At 51.4% G+C, this 13937-nt stretch overlaps 3 protein-coding genes across 4 annotated transcripts; 2 read left to right on the plus strand and 1 right to left on the minus strand.

Annotated features, from left to right (window-relative positions):
• Positions 1 to 10: 10 nt before the first annotated feature.
• Wdr83 (WD repeat domain 83) lies at positions 11 to 5937 on the plus strand. The gene is made up of 9 exons (XM_038312305.1): positions 11 to 226; positions 307 to 427; positions 511 to 616; positions 858 to 906; positions 989 to 1115; positions 4378 to 4445; positions 4540 to 4648; positions 4733 to 4847; positions 5624 to 5937. The coding sequence occupies exons 1-9, from the start codon at positions 124 to 126 to the stop codon at positions 5771 to 5773; spliced, it is 948 nt and encodes a 315-aa protein (XP_038168233.1). The 5' UTR covers positions 11 to 123; the 3' UTR covers positions 5774 to 5937.
• Positions 5822 to 11198, minus strand: Dhps (deoxyhypusine synthase). 2 transcript variants are annotated; one of them, XM_038312303.2, is made up of 9 exons: positions 9944 to 11198; positions 9362 to 9526; positions 8770 to 8891; positions 8592 to 8688; positions 8427 to 8513; positions 7861 to 7966; positions 7680 to 7783; positions 6117 to 6242; positions 5822 to 6042 (listed from the first exon to the last, which is right to left on the minus strand). In XM_038312303.2, exons 1-9 carry the CDS (start codon positions 10148 to 10150, stop codon positions 5947 to 5949), a joined length of 1110 nt encoding a protein of 369 aa, XP_038168231.1. In that variant the 5' UTR covers positions 10151 to 11198; the 3' UTR covers positions 5822 to 5946. The 2 variants fall into 2 exon arrangements, with proteins under 2 accessions (XP_038168231.1, XP_038168232.1); XM_038312304.2 differs by lacking the exon at positions 9944 to 11198 and having other exon boundaries at positions 8780 to 8891; positions 9362 to 9380.
• A 1621-nt stretch (positions 11199 to 12819) lies between these two features.
• On the plus strand, positions 12820 to 13640 carry Gng14 (G protein subunit gamma 14). Its single transcript, XM_042054192.1, is given in 2 exon segments — positions 12820 to 13441; positions 13444 to 13640. Coding segments are annotated over 2 exon segments (303 nt in total). The 5' UTR covers positions 12820 to 13260; the 3' UTR covers positions 13566 to 13640.
• Positions 13641 to 13937: the final 297 nt, after the last annotated feature.

Here is a 13937-nt window from a genome sequence, read left to right on the forward strand (position 1 = left end):
GGAAATAGATCCTGGGGAACAATAATAAGGTTACACCCGACCAAGGGATTTTGAAAGCCTGGAAGCAAGGCAGTCTCGATACAGACAGCAGCAATGCGGGTAACAGTCTAATGCGTTTGGAATATGGCCTTTCCTGAACCAAAGCCACGGGCCCCGGAGCTGCCGCAGAAACGGTTGAAGACCCTGGACTGTGGCCAGGGCGCGGTGCGAGCCGTGCGATTTAATGGTAAGCGTCCTCGCCTTCATCCTGGGCCTCCCGCCTCCTAAGGCCCGGAGGTCCCGTAACCCCCTCCTGCTGTTCCCCAGTGGATGGCAACTACTGCCTGACGTGTGGCAGCGATAAAACCCTAAAGCTGTGGAACCCGCTGCGTGGGACGCTGCTGCGGACGTACAGTGGCCACGGCTACGAAGTGCTGGATGCGGCCAGGTGAGTCCGGGGCCAGGCTGGGATAAGGAGTGCAGAGGCTAAGATCCTAAGTGGATATTGACCTTCCCTTTCCTGCCCACCAGTTCCTTTGACAACAGCCATCTCTGCTCTGGTGGTGGAGACAAGACGGTGGTGCTGTGGGATGTGGCAACTGGGCAGGTCGTGCGCAAATTTCGGGGCCACGCTGGAGTGAGTACAAGCCAGAAGACCCTCATTAACGTGTGCGTTGTGGAGATCCCTATTAGCGCCGAGGTGGTTCCGAGGAAGATCCTTCCATGACAGTCTTCCCGTGTGCCCGTCACCTACACCCATGCAGTTTCCCCAAGGTCTTTTCACCCTTCCTACCAATAGCGTGTCCTTGCTCTAACATGCACCTTTATACCAATCTTCCAAACACCCCTCCTCTAAAGTAGTAATTCCTGTTTCCCAGAAGGTGAACACCGTTCAGTTTAACGAAGAGGCCACAGTCATCCTGTCTGGTGAGTCTAGGACCTAGACAGCAAGAAACCAGTTGCTGCCCACAGACTCAAACCTGACCTCACCTTTATGTTGGCCTTATAGGTTCTATCGATTCCAGTATCCGATGCTGGGATTGCCGTTCTCGGAAGCCTGAGCCAGTGCAGACGCTAGATGAAGCCAGAGATGGCATATCCAGTGTAAAGGTGTCAGACCATGAGATCCTGGCAGGGTGAGTCGGTCCAGGAGCTTACTCCTGCCCTGGTGCCACTGGAGATCATAGTGGACACTGTTTTTGAGACAGGGTCTTATGTAACCCAGGGTGGCCTTCAGTTCCTAACCCTCTTGCCTTCACCTCCCAAGTGCTGAAATGATGAGAGTGAGCCATGACACACGGTGGCACAGCCCTTTAATCCCAGCACTCAGGAGGCAGAGGCATCTGGATCTCTGAGTTTGAGGCCAGCCTAGTTTACATAGTTGAGTTCCAGGATGGCCAAGGCTATGTGAAAAAAATCCTTAAAAAAAAAAAAAAAGACACCATGCTGAACCGCAGCCTAGATCTGTTTTTTGAGACAGGGTCATTCTGTCCTGGAACTCACTATATAGACCAGGCAATGCTCCCAGCCCCTGCCTCCTGAGCACTACACCTCAAAGCCTCGTCCAGCTCTGATAATTTCATTCTGTAAGTCAAAATAAGTAGCCCAAAACAATGGGGGATGGAGAGATGGGTCCATAGTTAAAAGCACTGGCTGCTCTTCCAAAAAAAACCTAGGTTCAGTTCCCAGCACCTATATGATGACTTACAACTCTCTGTAATTTAGGTTCCAGAGGATCTGCTACCCTTTTCTAGCCTGTGTAGGCACCAGCATGCATATGACACACAAACATATATACAAAGCAAAAATACACACAAGAAACTTAAACAATAGTATATGCGCATCTGTATGGGGGAGTAGTATGTGCTGGGGGTATCAACAGGTCAGGCATTAAGGTCCTCTAGATCTGGAGTCACAGGGAGTTGTGAGCTACCTGATGTGCCCCACTCAGCTTTTTGCTTTTTTGTTTTTTGAGACAGAGTTTCTATGTAGCCCTGGCTGGCCTGGAACTCATTCTTAGACCAGGCTGTCCTGGAACTCAGAGATCCACCTGCCTCTGCCTCCTGAGTGTGAGATTAAAGGCGTGCAACACCACCGCCTTGGCTTTTTTGTGTGTGCACACGCACAGGTATATGTGGAGGTCAGAGGACAAAGAGTCAGTTCTCTCCTCCAGTGTCTTGAGGCAGGATCTTTCTTGCTGTTTCTACCATACTGTGTACTCCAGGCTAGCTGGCCCTTGACTTTCCAAGATTCTTCTGTCTCCCCTCCCATCTCCCCAATAAGAGTGCTAGAATTTTAGATGCCCGCTACCTCGTCCAGCTATTATGTGGGTTCCAGAGTTCAAACTTAGATCATAAGTCTTGCTTTTCCCCGTGAGCCCTCTCCCCAGCCTAAAGAGATCACTTAACTTCAGTTTGGCGATATAGAACTTTGTTGTGGGTGACTCCACATTGTGCCGGTGTACACTTTATATCTTCCATTGGGCTACGCCTGGTTGGCTGCTTTCATCTTCCAGTTCCACCGCTGCTGTTACCTACTTTCCCCATCTCCCTTGTTCAGCACAGGCTGCTTACTGGGAGATCTGTGCAGGCTCTTCCAGTCAGAGCTACAGTTCCCAGTACTACTGCCTAGCAGGACAGTCCATAAATGTAGCCATGGGGGCTGGAAGGATTGTTCAGTGGTTTAGGGACTTGTTGCTCTTGCAGAAAACCACTTTTGATTTCCCACATCTATATAGTGGCTCACATTCAGCTGTAACTCCAGTTCTAGGAAGCTGACAGCCGCTTTTGCCCTCAACAGCGAACCAGACACACATGGTGCACATACATGCATGCATACATACATATATACATACATACATGTATGCATGCAGACAAAATATTCATACATATGAAATAAAAATCCAAAAAAAATCATAAAAATATAAATAAATGCAACCATGAGCCAGGCATGGTGGCACATGCCTTTAATCCCAGTACTTGGGAGGTAGACAGGTGGACTTCCAAGTTCTAGCTCAGTCTGTTGTACATAACAAGTTCTAGGCCAGCCAGGGCATCACAAAGACTGTCTCAAAAACCAAAAAGTTACTAAGTGCCAACTGTGGCAGGTGTGGGGACATCCATCTCCCCAGCAGTGAAAAGGCCAGGGCAGGGGACCAAGAGTTAAATGCCAGCCTGTCTAGAGCTGAGCAGTGGTGGCACACACCTTTGATCCCAGCACTAGGAAGAGGCAGGTAGACCTCTGACACCAGCCTGGTCTACAAAACAAATTCCAGGACAGTCAGGCCTACACAGAGAAACCCTTCCTCAAAATCCAAATAACTGAATGAATGAATGCAGAAATGTGACTAATCTAATCGCAGCAGCTTTAGATGGCAGAAGTGGTAAGATTGTTCATAGTAAAGTCCTGGCATGAGCAACCGTGGGTAAGAGCCACCTAGTGGCAAGCTGGAGGAAGAGCAAGCACATGTCCCAAGATGATGAATATGTGCAACAGGCCTGGCAGGAGAGGCTGAAGGAATGGAAGGAATGGGGTCCAAAGGGCTGCAGGAGGCATTTGAACATTTATTTTTCTGAGAGTAGTGAAAAGCCATATTTCTTTGAGGGAAATACTGGCATGAAGTGGCGGTGCTCTGAAAGTTTCCCGGTGAGCCAGGTGTGGTAGGACACCTGTAATCCATGAGTTCAAGGACAGCCTTAGCACAGTGAAAGGAGACCACCATCTAGGACTGAGTTCCTGTCTCAAAAAAGGGATGAAAGCTGCTTGGTGGGTTTCGGCATTAAGGATCAAAGATTACCGGCAAAACCTTCATCCATGTAAGAATAGGATGGCAGTGGAGCTGGAGGGGTAAGGAGTTACACCCTGAGAACACAGTTGCTTTGGTAACTGTAGTAGGCTGATTTCAGGATCTACCAGGGAGAGCACATTTTAAGCTGTCCAGCCCTCTATAAAACAGCTTGCAGAGTCTGCACACTCTGATACATGATTCTGGTGTTTGCTGTGCTAGGATGGAACTCAGGGCCTTGTGTGTGACAGCCTGGCCTACAGAGCGAGTTCCAGGACATCCAGGGCTACACAGAGAAATTCTGTCTTGAAAAAACAGATAATGATAACCTTATAAAATATAGTTCTGCAGTTGGTCAAATGTGCAGATGTAGAACCCAGAGACAGGTAGGGTTGACTGCTGTGCCAATCAGGATCTGAAGAGCTCTGGGGATTTGGAAAAGAGGGCATGGTTTTTGAGTGGGACCAAGTTGTCCCCTGGACCTGAGTCACAAAGCAGAAGAGCACCTTTTCCTTACTCACACTTTCCTAGATGCCCAGGAATGCGCAGGGGCACAGGCTGCCCCTGGAGTAGAAGACTGCACCGCTTCAGGCTGGACCTACCTTTTCTTGCAGCTCCGTGGATGGCCGAGTGAGGCGCTATGACCTAAGAATGGGACAGCTCTTCTCAGACTACGTGGGCAGTGAGTGTGGCCCTGGGTCCCAGTGGGACAGTCAAGACAGAAGATGGGGCAGGCAAGAGTACCTAGATTCACCTGCCTGTCACACTCTCTCCAGGCCCCATCACCTGCACCTGCTTCAGCCGCGATGGGCAGTGCATTCTGATATCCAGTCTGGACTCTGCTTTGCGGCTTCTAGATAAAGACACAGGGGAGCTGCTGGGCGAGTAAGTCTCCACGGTTGGCGTCCCCCTCCCCCTCCTTCTGAGGCTAAGAGGAACAAGCCTGATTCTACCCACCCTCACTGCTAGGTATGTCGGCCATAAGAACCAGCAGTACAAGCTGGACTGCTGCCTGAGTGAGCATGACACACACGTGGTCAGCTGCTCTGAGGATGGGAAGGTGTTCTTCTGGGACCTGGTAGAGGTAAGCCTTCCCCTTTCACTCCTTGCCAGGGCATCAGCTATGTGTTTACCTCAACCACTCCCAGGCCTAAAAAGAGCAATAAAGTTGGGTATTTGAGCTGGGACCTGTGGGAGGGGGGAAGAGGTGGGAGAGTGTCTGACTCTGATATTCATCTGCCTCAGCCTCCCAAGCTGGAACTGGAAGGAAAAGCAGGAAGCATATATATTAAGAAGGGAAACAGCATATGCTAAAGGACCTGGAGAAGGTGGTGGCTGTAGCTGGTTCCAGGTCAGACAGGGCTATAAATGCCAGGCTAAGCTACAAGCGCAAGGAGCCAGCGTCAGCCATCGAATCTGGGCTTACATCACCCAAAAACCCTGTTCTGCATGTGGGTTCCATATGGCTTTAAACCCCAGATCCTGACATGCCCCAGGTGGGAGATGGGCCATTGGTATTAAGAGGCATGCACCACTGCCACTCAGTTGACATCTGCAGTGTTTGAGAAGCCATTATAGGCTGGCATGTGCAAGCCTCAAACCCCTAGCACCTCCCAAGGTACCAGGAACACTCAGACTAGGGACAAACAGTAAGGTGGGGGGGGGGGGGTCACAAGGCCAGGGCCTTTCTATATCAAGGCTAGGAGCCTCCGGACCAAAGGTGTGGCTCAGTGCCAAGATTTGCCTAGCATTCTCAGCACCACCAAAAGAACTCAGGGAAAAGGTGACTGAGGACTTCAGGCTAGATCTCAAGAAGACGGCCTGATCACTAGTAATTGTTCCCCAACATTCATTCCTTAGGGTGCCCTGGCACTGGCCCTGCCCGTGGGTTCTAGTGTGGTACAATCATTGGCTTACCATCCCACGGAACCCTGCCTGCTGACAGCCATGGGGGGCAGCATCCAATACTGGAGAGAAGAGACCTATGAGGCAGAGGGTGGAGCAGGCTGAGGCTTGGGGATCTGACACCAAGCCAAAGGACCCAGACCAACTCACAAGACCTAACAAAGATCGTTTATTCTGGAGATGCTGCTGATCAGGGAGTGGGTGGGCCCAGGGAGGGGCTGGTGTATAAAGTTAATAAATAAAGGAATAGCAAATACCCCCAATCTTCACCAATCTTCTTAGTCCTCATTCTTCTCAGTTGTGAAGGCATCTGCCTTTTGGGCAAATGTCTTAGCGACCAGCAGGGGGAAGACCAGAGAAGCATCAGCATAGACCTGCAGAGAACCTGTGTGAGCCATGGGACCCATGGCCACAGCCCATGGACTCACCCTCGGCAGCCAGCTTCTACCTTTACTGGCTGAGCATCCATCCGGATCTTGCCCCAAGAGACAGCCTCATCTGGCCGGGCTCCTGAGTCTGAACCATCAAACTCCTGGGCTGTGTTGATGTAGACAGCATAGTCAGCCCCATTCCGCTGTGGGCAGAGAAGAGCCTGGTCAGAAGCCAGAGCCAGAGAGAAGGCTGGGGTATGACACAGGAAGGCCTTGAGAGCTTCTAGGAAGGGCCATCATCAGCGCCTGAAGTGATTGTGCAGGTGAGATGGTCCATGTTTCCAACACAACCACCTCTACATACAAGCTCTTCCTCCAGAAGCCAAAATGTACTTCTGAGCACCCATGTGACAAGTCAGTTAGCTACAGGCAAAGTAAGAATACTGTCTGTACAGGACTGGAGAGATGGCTCAGCAAGTAGGGCATTTCATGCTCTGACAGAGGACCTGAATTCAATTCCCATATTCATGTCTGGTGGCTCACAACCATATGTAACTCAGCTCCAGATGATCTACTCCTTCCTGGGGACTCTCGTGGGCACCTACACTTTACTCGGAGGTGCACATAGGCACACATGTATACACATAATTTAAAAAAAAAAAATCTTTAAAAATAGCATATGAAATTACCTTCAAGCTATATTCATTCACATTTAAATTCTGGGCATGATTTCCTTCTAGGTTTCTGCCCCAAAATATGTATGTAAATATCTCAAATTTTAAATATAAGAAACAAAACTAATCCAATACACTGGTGTTACCAAGCATTTTGGTTAAGGACATTCGAGCCAGCTATACTGACAAGGGCTTGTAGTTCCAGCTACTAGGCAGGGCAAGGCAAGAGGATCCTTGATCCAGGGAGTCAAGACCAGCGGGGCAACAAGGAGGCCAGTCGCAAAGAAAAATCACAGAGGACTGCCAAGTTGTAGTCAACACCCTACACTCAGCAGTAGCTACTGCTGCAACCAACCATCTGCAGAGAAGCAAACCTGTCCCACAGCACTGCTCTGCCTCAGACCCACAAGAGGTTTCTGCAAGCTCCCAAGTCCTGGCGTCACCAGCCTCACAGGACAGGGTTCAAAACCCTCGTTTCACAAGCCCTGCTAGTTCTGCGGGGTAACCTCCAGGTCTTCACCGCTCCACTACGAGCTGTTCCTTGGCTACTTCAGGTGCCTCAGAGCCTTTGCATGGCTAATCACCCAACGGGAATGTTCTTCCCATAGCATAAGGCCTGTGGGAGGCACCTCTAGAATGACTGCTCACGGACACATTTCCCAGAGCCTCTTCCAACCCTCCCTTTATTAAACAGCATTCCTTTCACATTACAGTATTCCAGGTTAGCCCTGAACTGTGTCCAAGCCATCTCCCCGCCTCAGTCTACCAAGTAGCTGGAACTACAGTCACCTTGCCTGTCTGACATTACTTATGTCATTACAATTATTGCCATATAACATGCATGTCACTTCTTGCTGTCTGACTGCCTCACTCCAACCTAAAACCCATCTAGTCCACTGCTGTAGTCCACGCCTGGCATGCTGTACGTCTGCAACAGAGACACCTGCTAAGGGCCACCCCACTCACCATGAGGTTAGCATTGGCGATGTGGTGCTTGACCATACCTCCACCCAGGATGATCATTCCGGAGCGCTTGGCAAAAATGGCCTGCATGTTGATGAGTCGTAGGTCTGAGAGGGAGGGCTGAGGTCAGGCACTGGCCTCAGTGCGCCCTCCTCCCTCTTCTCCCAGGGCCTGAGCACCTCACCTTCAACGATGTCCAAAACTAAGCCTGGGTTTTTGTAGGAATGGAAGAAGATCATGTCACCCAATGAGCCATCTGTGAGCGCAGGGCTCAGCACAGGAATGTGGTTCTGGTGTGGAGACAGGACCAGTTAGCAGCTACAGCTCAGCCCAGAAAAACTCTGGTCCCCAACCCAGTGGCATCCTCCCGCCCTCCCTCCCTGAACAGGCTGCTGACTTCCCTGGCGGACATGAGGCAGATGAGAGGAAAACCATGCACGCCTCTACGTAGGTGTCTGGCACACTGAGCAGTGGTTCATCATTTTCCAGACTCTTGAGTGCCACTGTCTCTAGGAGTATGGTACCCTGGGTCAGGCCCCACTGAGTTCTTAAGCACTACAGCTAAGTAGCCCCAACAGTGTAGTGCATAGCTAGGAACTAGAGCCCTTCACTCAACAGATGACCTAGCCTCTCAGGGTTTGACACACCTCATCTAAGTCTGGGAAAACTAAGAATTATAAAGACTCCAAGGTAGTTGCAAAGACAAGTCAGCACATGCCAAAGCCTAGGAATCTGTCCCCACCAACCCACCTTATGAGCCCAATAATACACAGACTCTGGGTTGTTGATCTCCTTGCCAAGTCGGGAGATCATCTTGGAAGGTGTCCACTTCACACCCTAAAGGAAGAAATCAGTATTAGCCCAGACGTCTTCTGACTCCACTAACCAAGTCCTCCTGAACCCTTCCAGCCCTACCTCTGTGTTCTGTTCCAGCACCATCTGGTCCAGAATGGGCATGAGCCAGTCCTCAAACTTGCAGTAATTATCGTTTGGCACCAGCAGGTTCCCAATCCTGGGGATGGGAGGCACATGGGCATCAATCACCAAGATCCTCGGCCCAAGTCCCCTGCCCCACTGCTACTCAGGGCCCCACCTGTTGATACCATTCTCCCGGAGCTCCTTCCCACTGAGGCTGAACTCTCCAAGGTAAGTGGGAGCCAGGCACTTGATGATATCTTCTTCCACACCTCCGGCAGTCGTCACCAACACATCCACCTACAGGCGCAGAAAACAAGGCTCACCTCCTTCTGAGCCCCACTCCTGACATCAGCCCCTGCTCATCCAGACACAAGCATGCAACAAAACAACACAAGCCTGTTCCTCTACTTAAAGCAGACCTGTAGCCAGAAAATGTGGCACACTCCTGTGATCCCAGCACTCAGGAGGCTAAGGAATAAGAACTGCCAGCATGTTCAAAAACAAAAATCCATCTCCTCACATCCTTTTTTGAAATTACTTTTTTTTATGTGTACCAGTGTTTTGCATACATCCCTGGAAATGGAGTTACAGACATCTGTGAACCACCACATGGGTGCTGGGAACCAAACCCAGGTCTTCCACAAGAGCAGCAAATACTCTTAACTTCTGAGCCTCTTCAGAACCCTCTTCATGTCTCTTAAATGAACAGCAGTTTTATTACCCACTTGCCCAGGGAGGTTGAGGCCACAAACCTAACATCGACTCACCATGTTGTGTTGCACGAGGTAGCGAATGGTCTCGCGGATGCCCGAACTGATGAGGTTGGATGTGTAGCCCAAGAAAATGGTGCAGCCAGTGAGTGGGCGGCGGCTCTGTGTCAGATCTTCGTGATGGTCTTCATCTTCTGGTAGCGGCTCCAGCTTCTTCTCAATCTGCGCATGAGGGCACCGGAAAGTTGCACTGACTCCAACCCTCAGTCGAGAAACCCCAGGTGAGCTGGACTCCGGAGTTTGCTTGTACTCAGGAATACTGGACTATTTCGAAACCAAAACACAACCCCTGCGCAGACCCTACTCCCCCTTTTCCCGGTCTAGGTCTGTCACTTAGGGTTTGTCCCCTTTTAGGAATCACACAGCATCTTCTTTTCAAGCCTCCTTCACTGCTAGAAGATACTCCAAGGCTCTCGCGACCTTAAGCTCCTCCTACAATGTCCTTCTTTTAACCCCAAGCTCCCCCTCATCCCAGACTGCCAATTTACCAGGACTCCGCCCCGCCCAGCCACTCACACGCGGATCCGCGTGGCGCAGTCCCGCCCTCCCGTCCCGCTTCGGGGCCGCCCTGCGCCTCACCATGGCGTTGACTTGCTGCACCGCGCGTCCAAAGTTGGTAGCCTGGAAGCCGGTGGTGCCGAAGGCCTCCAGAAGTGCCTGGTAATCTACGCCGCGGTTGAAGTCGTAACCTTGCACCTTGGCGCTCTCGGGTGGCAAGGCCGAGCTGTGCTTGAGCACGGCGGCCAGCGCCGCTGCGGGCGCCGCCCCCTGCGAGGTCCCCTCCATGCGCCCGCGGCCACTCTCGGGTCTCAGCCGCCTGGGTGCTGGGAAGCGCAGAAACTCTCCGCGTGGTCGGCCTGAGCCAAGGAAATGGGACTCGAGAGCCCGGGGTGGAGGCGGGCGGGGTTGGAACCGGAAGCTATTTAGTCACATGACCCAGGATAGCGCCTGCAGTCCTGGTAGCGGCCATTTTACTCCTGTGTTCCGTACACCGGCTCTGGGGGGCCGTTTTTCCTGCCGTCGGACTCAGTTTCAAGCGGATAAAAGTGCCTAGTTTGAAAGTTGTCTGTCCAAATATTCCTGCCCCCTGTGAGCGAGATGATTGTTCCTAAGATGGAGCCCTTGGACAGGATTTAGGGCATCAGGCAAAATTAGTTGCAGCCTCTTGTGAAATAGAATAGTGATTCCTTTTGGTGCCTCCCAGTCTCCACAAACTTCCTTGCCTCTTCTTCCCTGCCAGCCACAGTTGTCACCTTCCACTGAATCATGGGCCTCTTATGGGAGGCAAGGATGACTGCCATCTTTTTACTCCAAGAAGCACCTATTATTAATTCTACAATTTGTGTAGTCTGCACTAAATAGTGCTCTCTGCTGGGCACTGAGATTCAGCACCGAACAAACAAGACCTCTGATGTCCTGATGTCCGTAGTCTGAACGATGAAACAGTTTTCTGTGATTAAGCCAAGCTCGGGGTACACACCAGCCTGCAGACAGGAGGTGGAAGCAGGAGAATCTCAAGTTTCAGGCCAGCCTGAACTATAGAGACCCTGTCTCAACAAAAGGGGATGGTGTGGCTAGGGAAATCACTGTCAGTGAAGCCCTTGCTTTGCAAGAGTGTGGATCAGACGTATGTGTTCAATTCCCAGAACCCAAATTAAAAAAGATAGATAAAATGTCTGAGAGGGCAGTGGCAGTAATTCCAACTCTGGAGAAGTAGAGACATGCAGATCCCTGGGCTTGCAGGACGGCTTGGGCTCAGTGACCAAAGACACAGGGTAAAAGGAACGAGCCTCGGACTCCAGTAAATTATCTTCTGACCTCCATCCACAAGCATGCCATGCATGCACATGCTCATACATTCACAAAACAAAAGGTTAGGGGCCAGGTGGATGTGTCCCGAGGAATAACATCTGAGGTTGTCCTCTGGCCGACAGCACACACACAACCTCAGATGTTAATGCTCAGATAAACAGAGGCCCCAATGATTTGCATGCAGAGGAAAGAGCAGGTGAGGACGCATCAAGAAGCTGACCCGGATCCCCAGATGGTGACTTGCTGGCTACCTGAGTTCAATCCCCAGGACCAACATGCACCTCCCTTCCCCCAACACACACAGAATACTTCTGTGACAGCCTCACCACGTAACTCTGACTGGCCTGGGACTTAACATGCAGACCTGGCTGGCCGCAACTCACAGAGACCACCCTGCTTCTACCTCCTGAGTGCTGGGACAATGAACGCAATTTTAAAATAATTCTTAAAGAGAAGTTGATCAAACAGTCTCTAGAGACACCAGAAGCAGCACTCTGACCTCCATCTACCCAGTCAGCAATTCCCGTTGTTTATCCAGTTCAGCCCATAGCATTTGTTATAGCAGCTCAAGGCTAAGGCACTGCTGAATGAATGAACGAAGGAATCAGCACAGCAGTGTCAGGGTGATCTCTGAGGGATAAGGGACAAGAATACGAGGCTGGGTGTGGTGGGAGTTTCTAGAGTCCCAGCTACTCAAGGGGATGAGGCAGAGGGAGCCTCAGCCTAGGAGAGAAAAATGATACATAGCCAGCCCGTCTGAATGACAATGATGGTGTCAATCATATAAATAACAAGAGAAGGCCGGACAGCAGCACCCTGTGGACCGTGCAGAGGATGAGTTTACTGCAAGAGCTGCAAAGCAAGTGGAGAGCAGTTTCTTGATCTTCTTGACAGGGTCCTTCTATGGCTCAGGATGCTTTCTAGCTCCCGGCTCCGAGTAAGCAATCTTCCCACCTCAGCCCTAGAGTAGCTTGGAATATACGTGGTGCCAGCCACCCCAACCCCTGCCCCTGATTGTTTTTGTTTGAGATGGGGTCTTACTATGGTAGCCCAAGCCAGCCTCCTGAGTGGCAGGATCACAGGTGTGCATCACCATGCCCCAAAACAGCCAGGGCAGGGTAGAGAAGAGCTAGCAAATGACATGGAGACTATCTGGTTCAGGCGAGGGGAGGGGGAGGGAGGGACAGGAAGACAGGTGGCATGAACAATAGGAACCAGACAGGACTTCACTTAGAGGCTGATATGGCTAGGAGGTGGTGGTGCACACCTTTAAGCACAGGAAGGCAGGGCAAGTGGATCTCTGAGTTCAAGGCCAGCCTGGTCTATAGAGTGGGTTTCAGGGTGGCCAGGACTACACAGAGAAGTCCTGTCTCAAAAAAAAAAAAAAAAAAAGTGAAAATACAAACAAAAGCAAAAGGCTGATCTGATGTTATCTGAGGCAGTTAGATATGGAGGGATAAAGGCCTTGGAGATGGATCCCTGAGCAGCTGGGATGCAGGTCTGCGGATGAACATGTGAAGAGGTATAACACAAAAGTGATGTCATGCGTGAAGGCAAGGTCAGCCTGGGCTCAAAACCCTATCAAAATAAAAAAAATTAAAATGGGGTGGGGGAGTTATTAAAAAGACAGTTTGGAGTTCAGGTACACAGAGCCTGCAGGAGGTGGCAGAAGCAGGGAGGGAGGTCTGCTGGGAACAGCACACAGATATTCAGCAAGTCAGAGTCCCACATCCTTTGGGCCTGCAGCCAAGCTGCCTAGTCCCCCCCAGGGGATCCAAGAAACATGTGACACCAAAGCAGCCACTGGGCCTCCTGGGGAACGGACCCCTTCTGTCACAGCTGCTGCTGCTGCTGGTGGTGACATTTCACTGGGTCCTGGCTTTAAAGTCTCTGCAGGGTCTGGGAAGGTGGGGGCTGAAGTATTGAGGCCAGTATTGAGAGAGCCAGAGTGGGGTAGCCGAGCTGGAGCAGGCAGCCGAGCCTGTTCGGAGTCTTCAGCTGAGGTAGCTGAACGTGGGGGACCGAGGAGGAGCTGCAGAAGCTTGGAAGCTCAGGCTTGCAGAGCACTGCTCACCTTCTCCCAGATGTCCAGCAAGGTGGCCACTGGCAGTGACATCGGACAGGCCCGCCGGGCAGTGGAGCAGCTGCGGATGGAGGCAGGCATCAACCGCATAAAGGTGAGGATTGGGCAGGTGTGCAGTGGGCACAGCTGGGCAAGGGAGCAAGTGGACACCCAGATGTGGCTGACGTGGTTGGTTTGCAGGTGTCTAAGGCAGCCACAGATCTACTGCAGTTCTGCACGGAGCAGGCCAAGAGCGACCCCTTCCTTGTGGGCATCCCTGCTGCCACCAACCCCTTCAAGGAAAAGAAGCCTTGTGCTATCCTATGAACCCAGCAATAATGCTGCCCCTATGACCCTGGCTACCACAGGAAGGCCTCAATAAACACGACTGCTCCTGTGTTACAACTTGTGTGTGCTGCTGTGGGAGGCTGAGGGGTACCACAGCTTTTGGGGATCAGTGCACACCTCTCAGGCTTCCTTCTATGCCCATGTCCAGAGTCACAGCCACACATACCTGCATGCCTAGAGCCCTGCATGAAGAGACCTGCACTATGGCCCTGTGCCACATACCTACAGGGTGACGGGGCAGGCGTCTGTCTGCTTCCTCCACACAGACCTATACTGGGAATTTGAGTCACAGTCTACATGCCACACAGCCCACAATCACCTCACTAAGCTATGTCAGACCAAGTGTCCATG

Source organism: Arvicola amphibius, chromosome 15, assembly GCF_903992535.2.
Source record: "Arvicola amphibius chromosome 15, mArvAmp1.2, whole genome shotgun sequence".
Lineage (NCBI taxonomy): Eukaryota > Metazoa > Chordata > Mammalia > Rodentia > Cricetidae > Arvicola > Arvicola amphibius.

What these genes read in the sequence shown, in the direction of transcription:
- Wdr83 (XM_038312305.1), top strand. Translation starts at nt 124, where the DNA reads ATGGCCTTTCCTGAACCAAAGCCACGGGCCCCGGAGCTGCCGCAGAAA. An exon ending in ACAGGGGAGCTGCTGGGCGA is followed by an intron (nt 4,649 to 4,732) that starts GTAAGTCTCCAC and finishes CCTCACTGCTAG; the next exon opens with GTATGTCGGCCATAAGAACC. An exon ending in TCTTCTGGGACCTGGTAGAG is followed by an intron (nt 4,848 to 5,623) that starts GTAAGCCTTCCC and finishes TTCATTCCTTAG; the next exon opens with GGTGCCCTGGCACTGGCCCT.
- Dhps (XM_038312303.2), bottom strand. Translation starts at nt 10,150, where the DNA reads ATGGAGGGGACCTCGCAGGGGGCGGCGCCCGCAGCGGCGCTGGCCGCC. An exon ending in TGCTGGAACAGAACACAGAG is followed by an intron (nt 8,514 to 8,591) that starts GTAGGGCTGGAA and finishes TTCTTCCTTTAG; the next exon opens with GGTGTGAAGTGGACACCTTC. An exon ending in TGTATTATTGGGCTCATAAG is followed by an intron (nt 7,967 to 8,426) that starts GTGGGTTGGTGG and finishes TCTCCACACCAG; the next exon opens with AACCACATTCCTGTGCTGAG.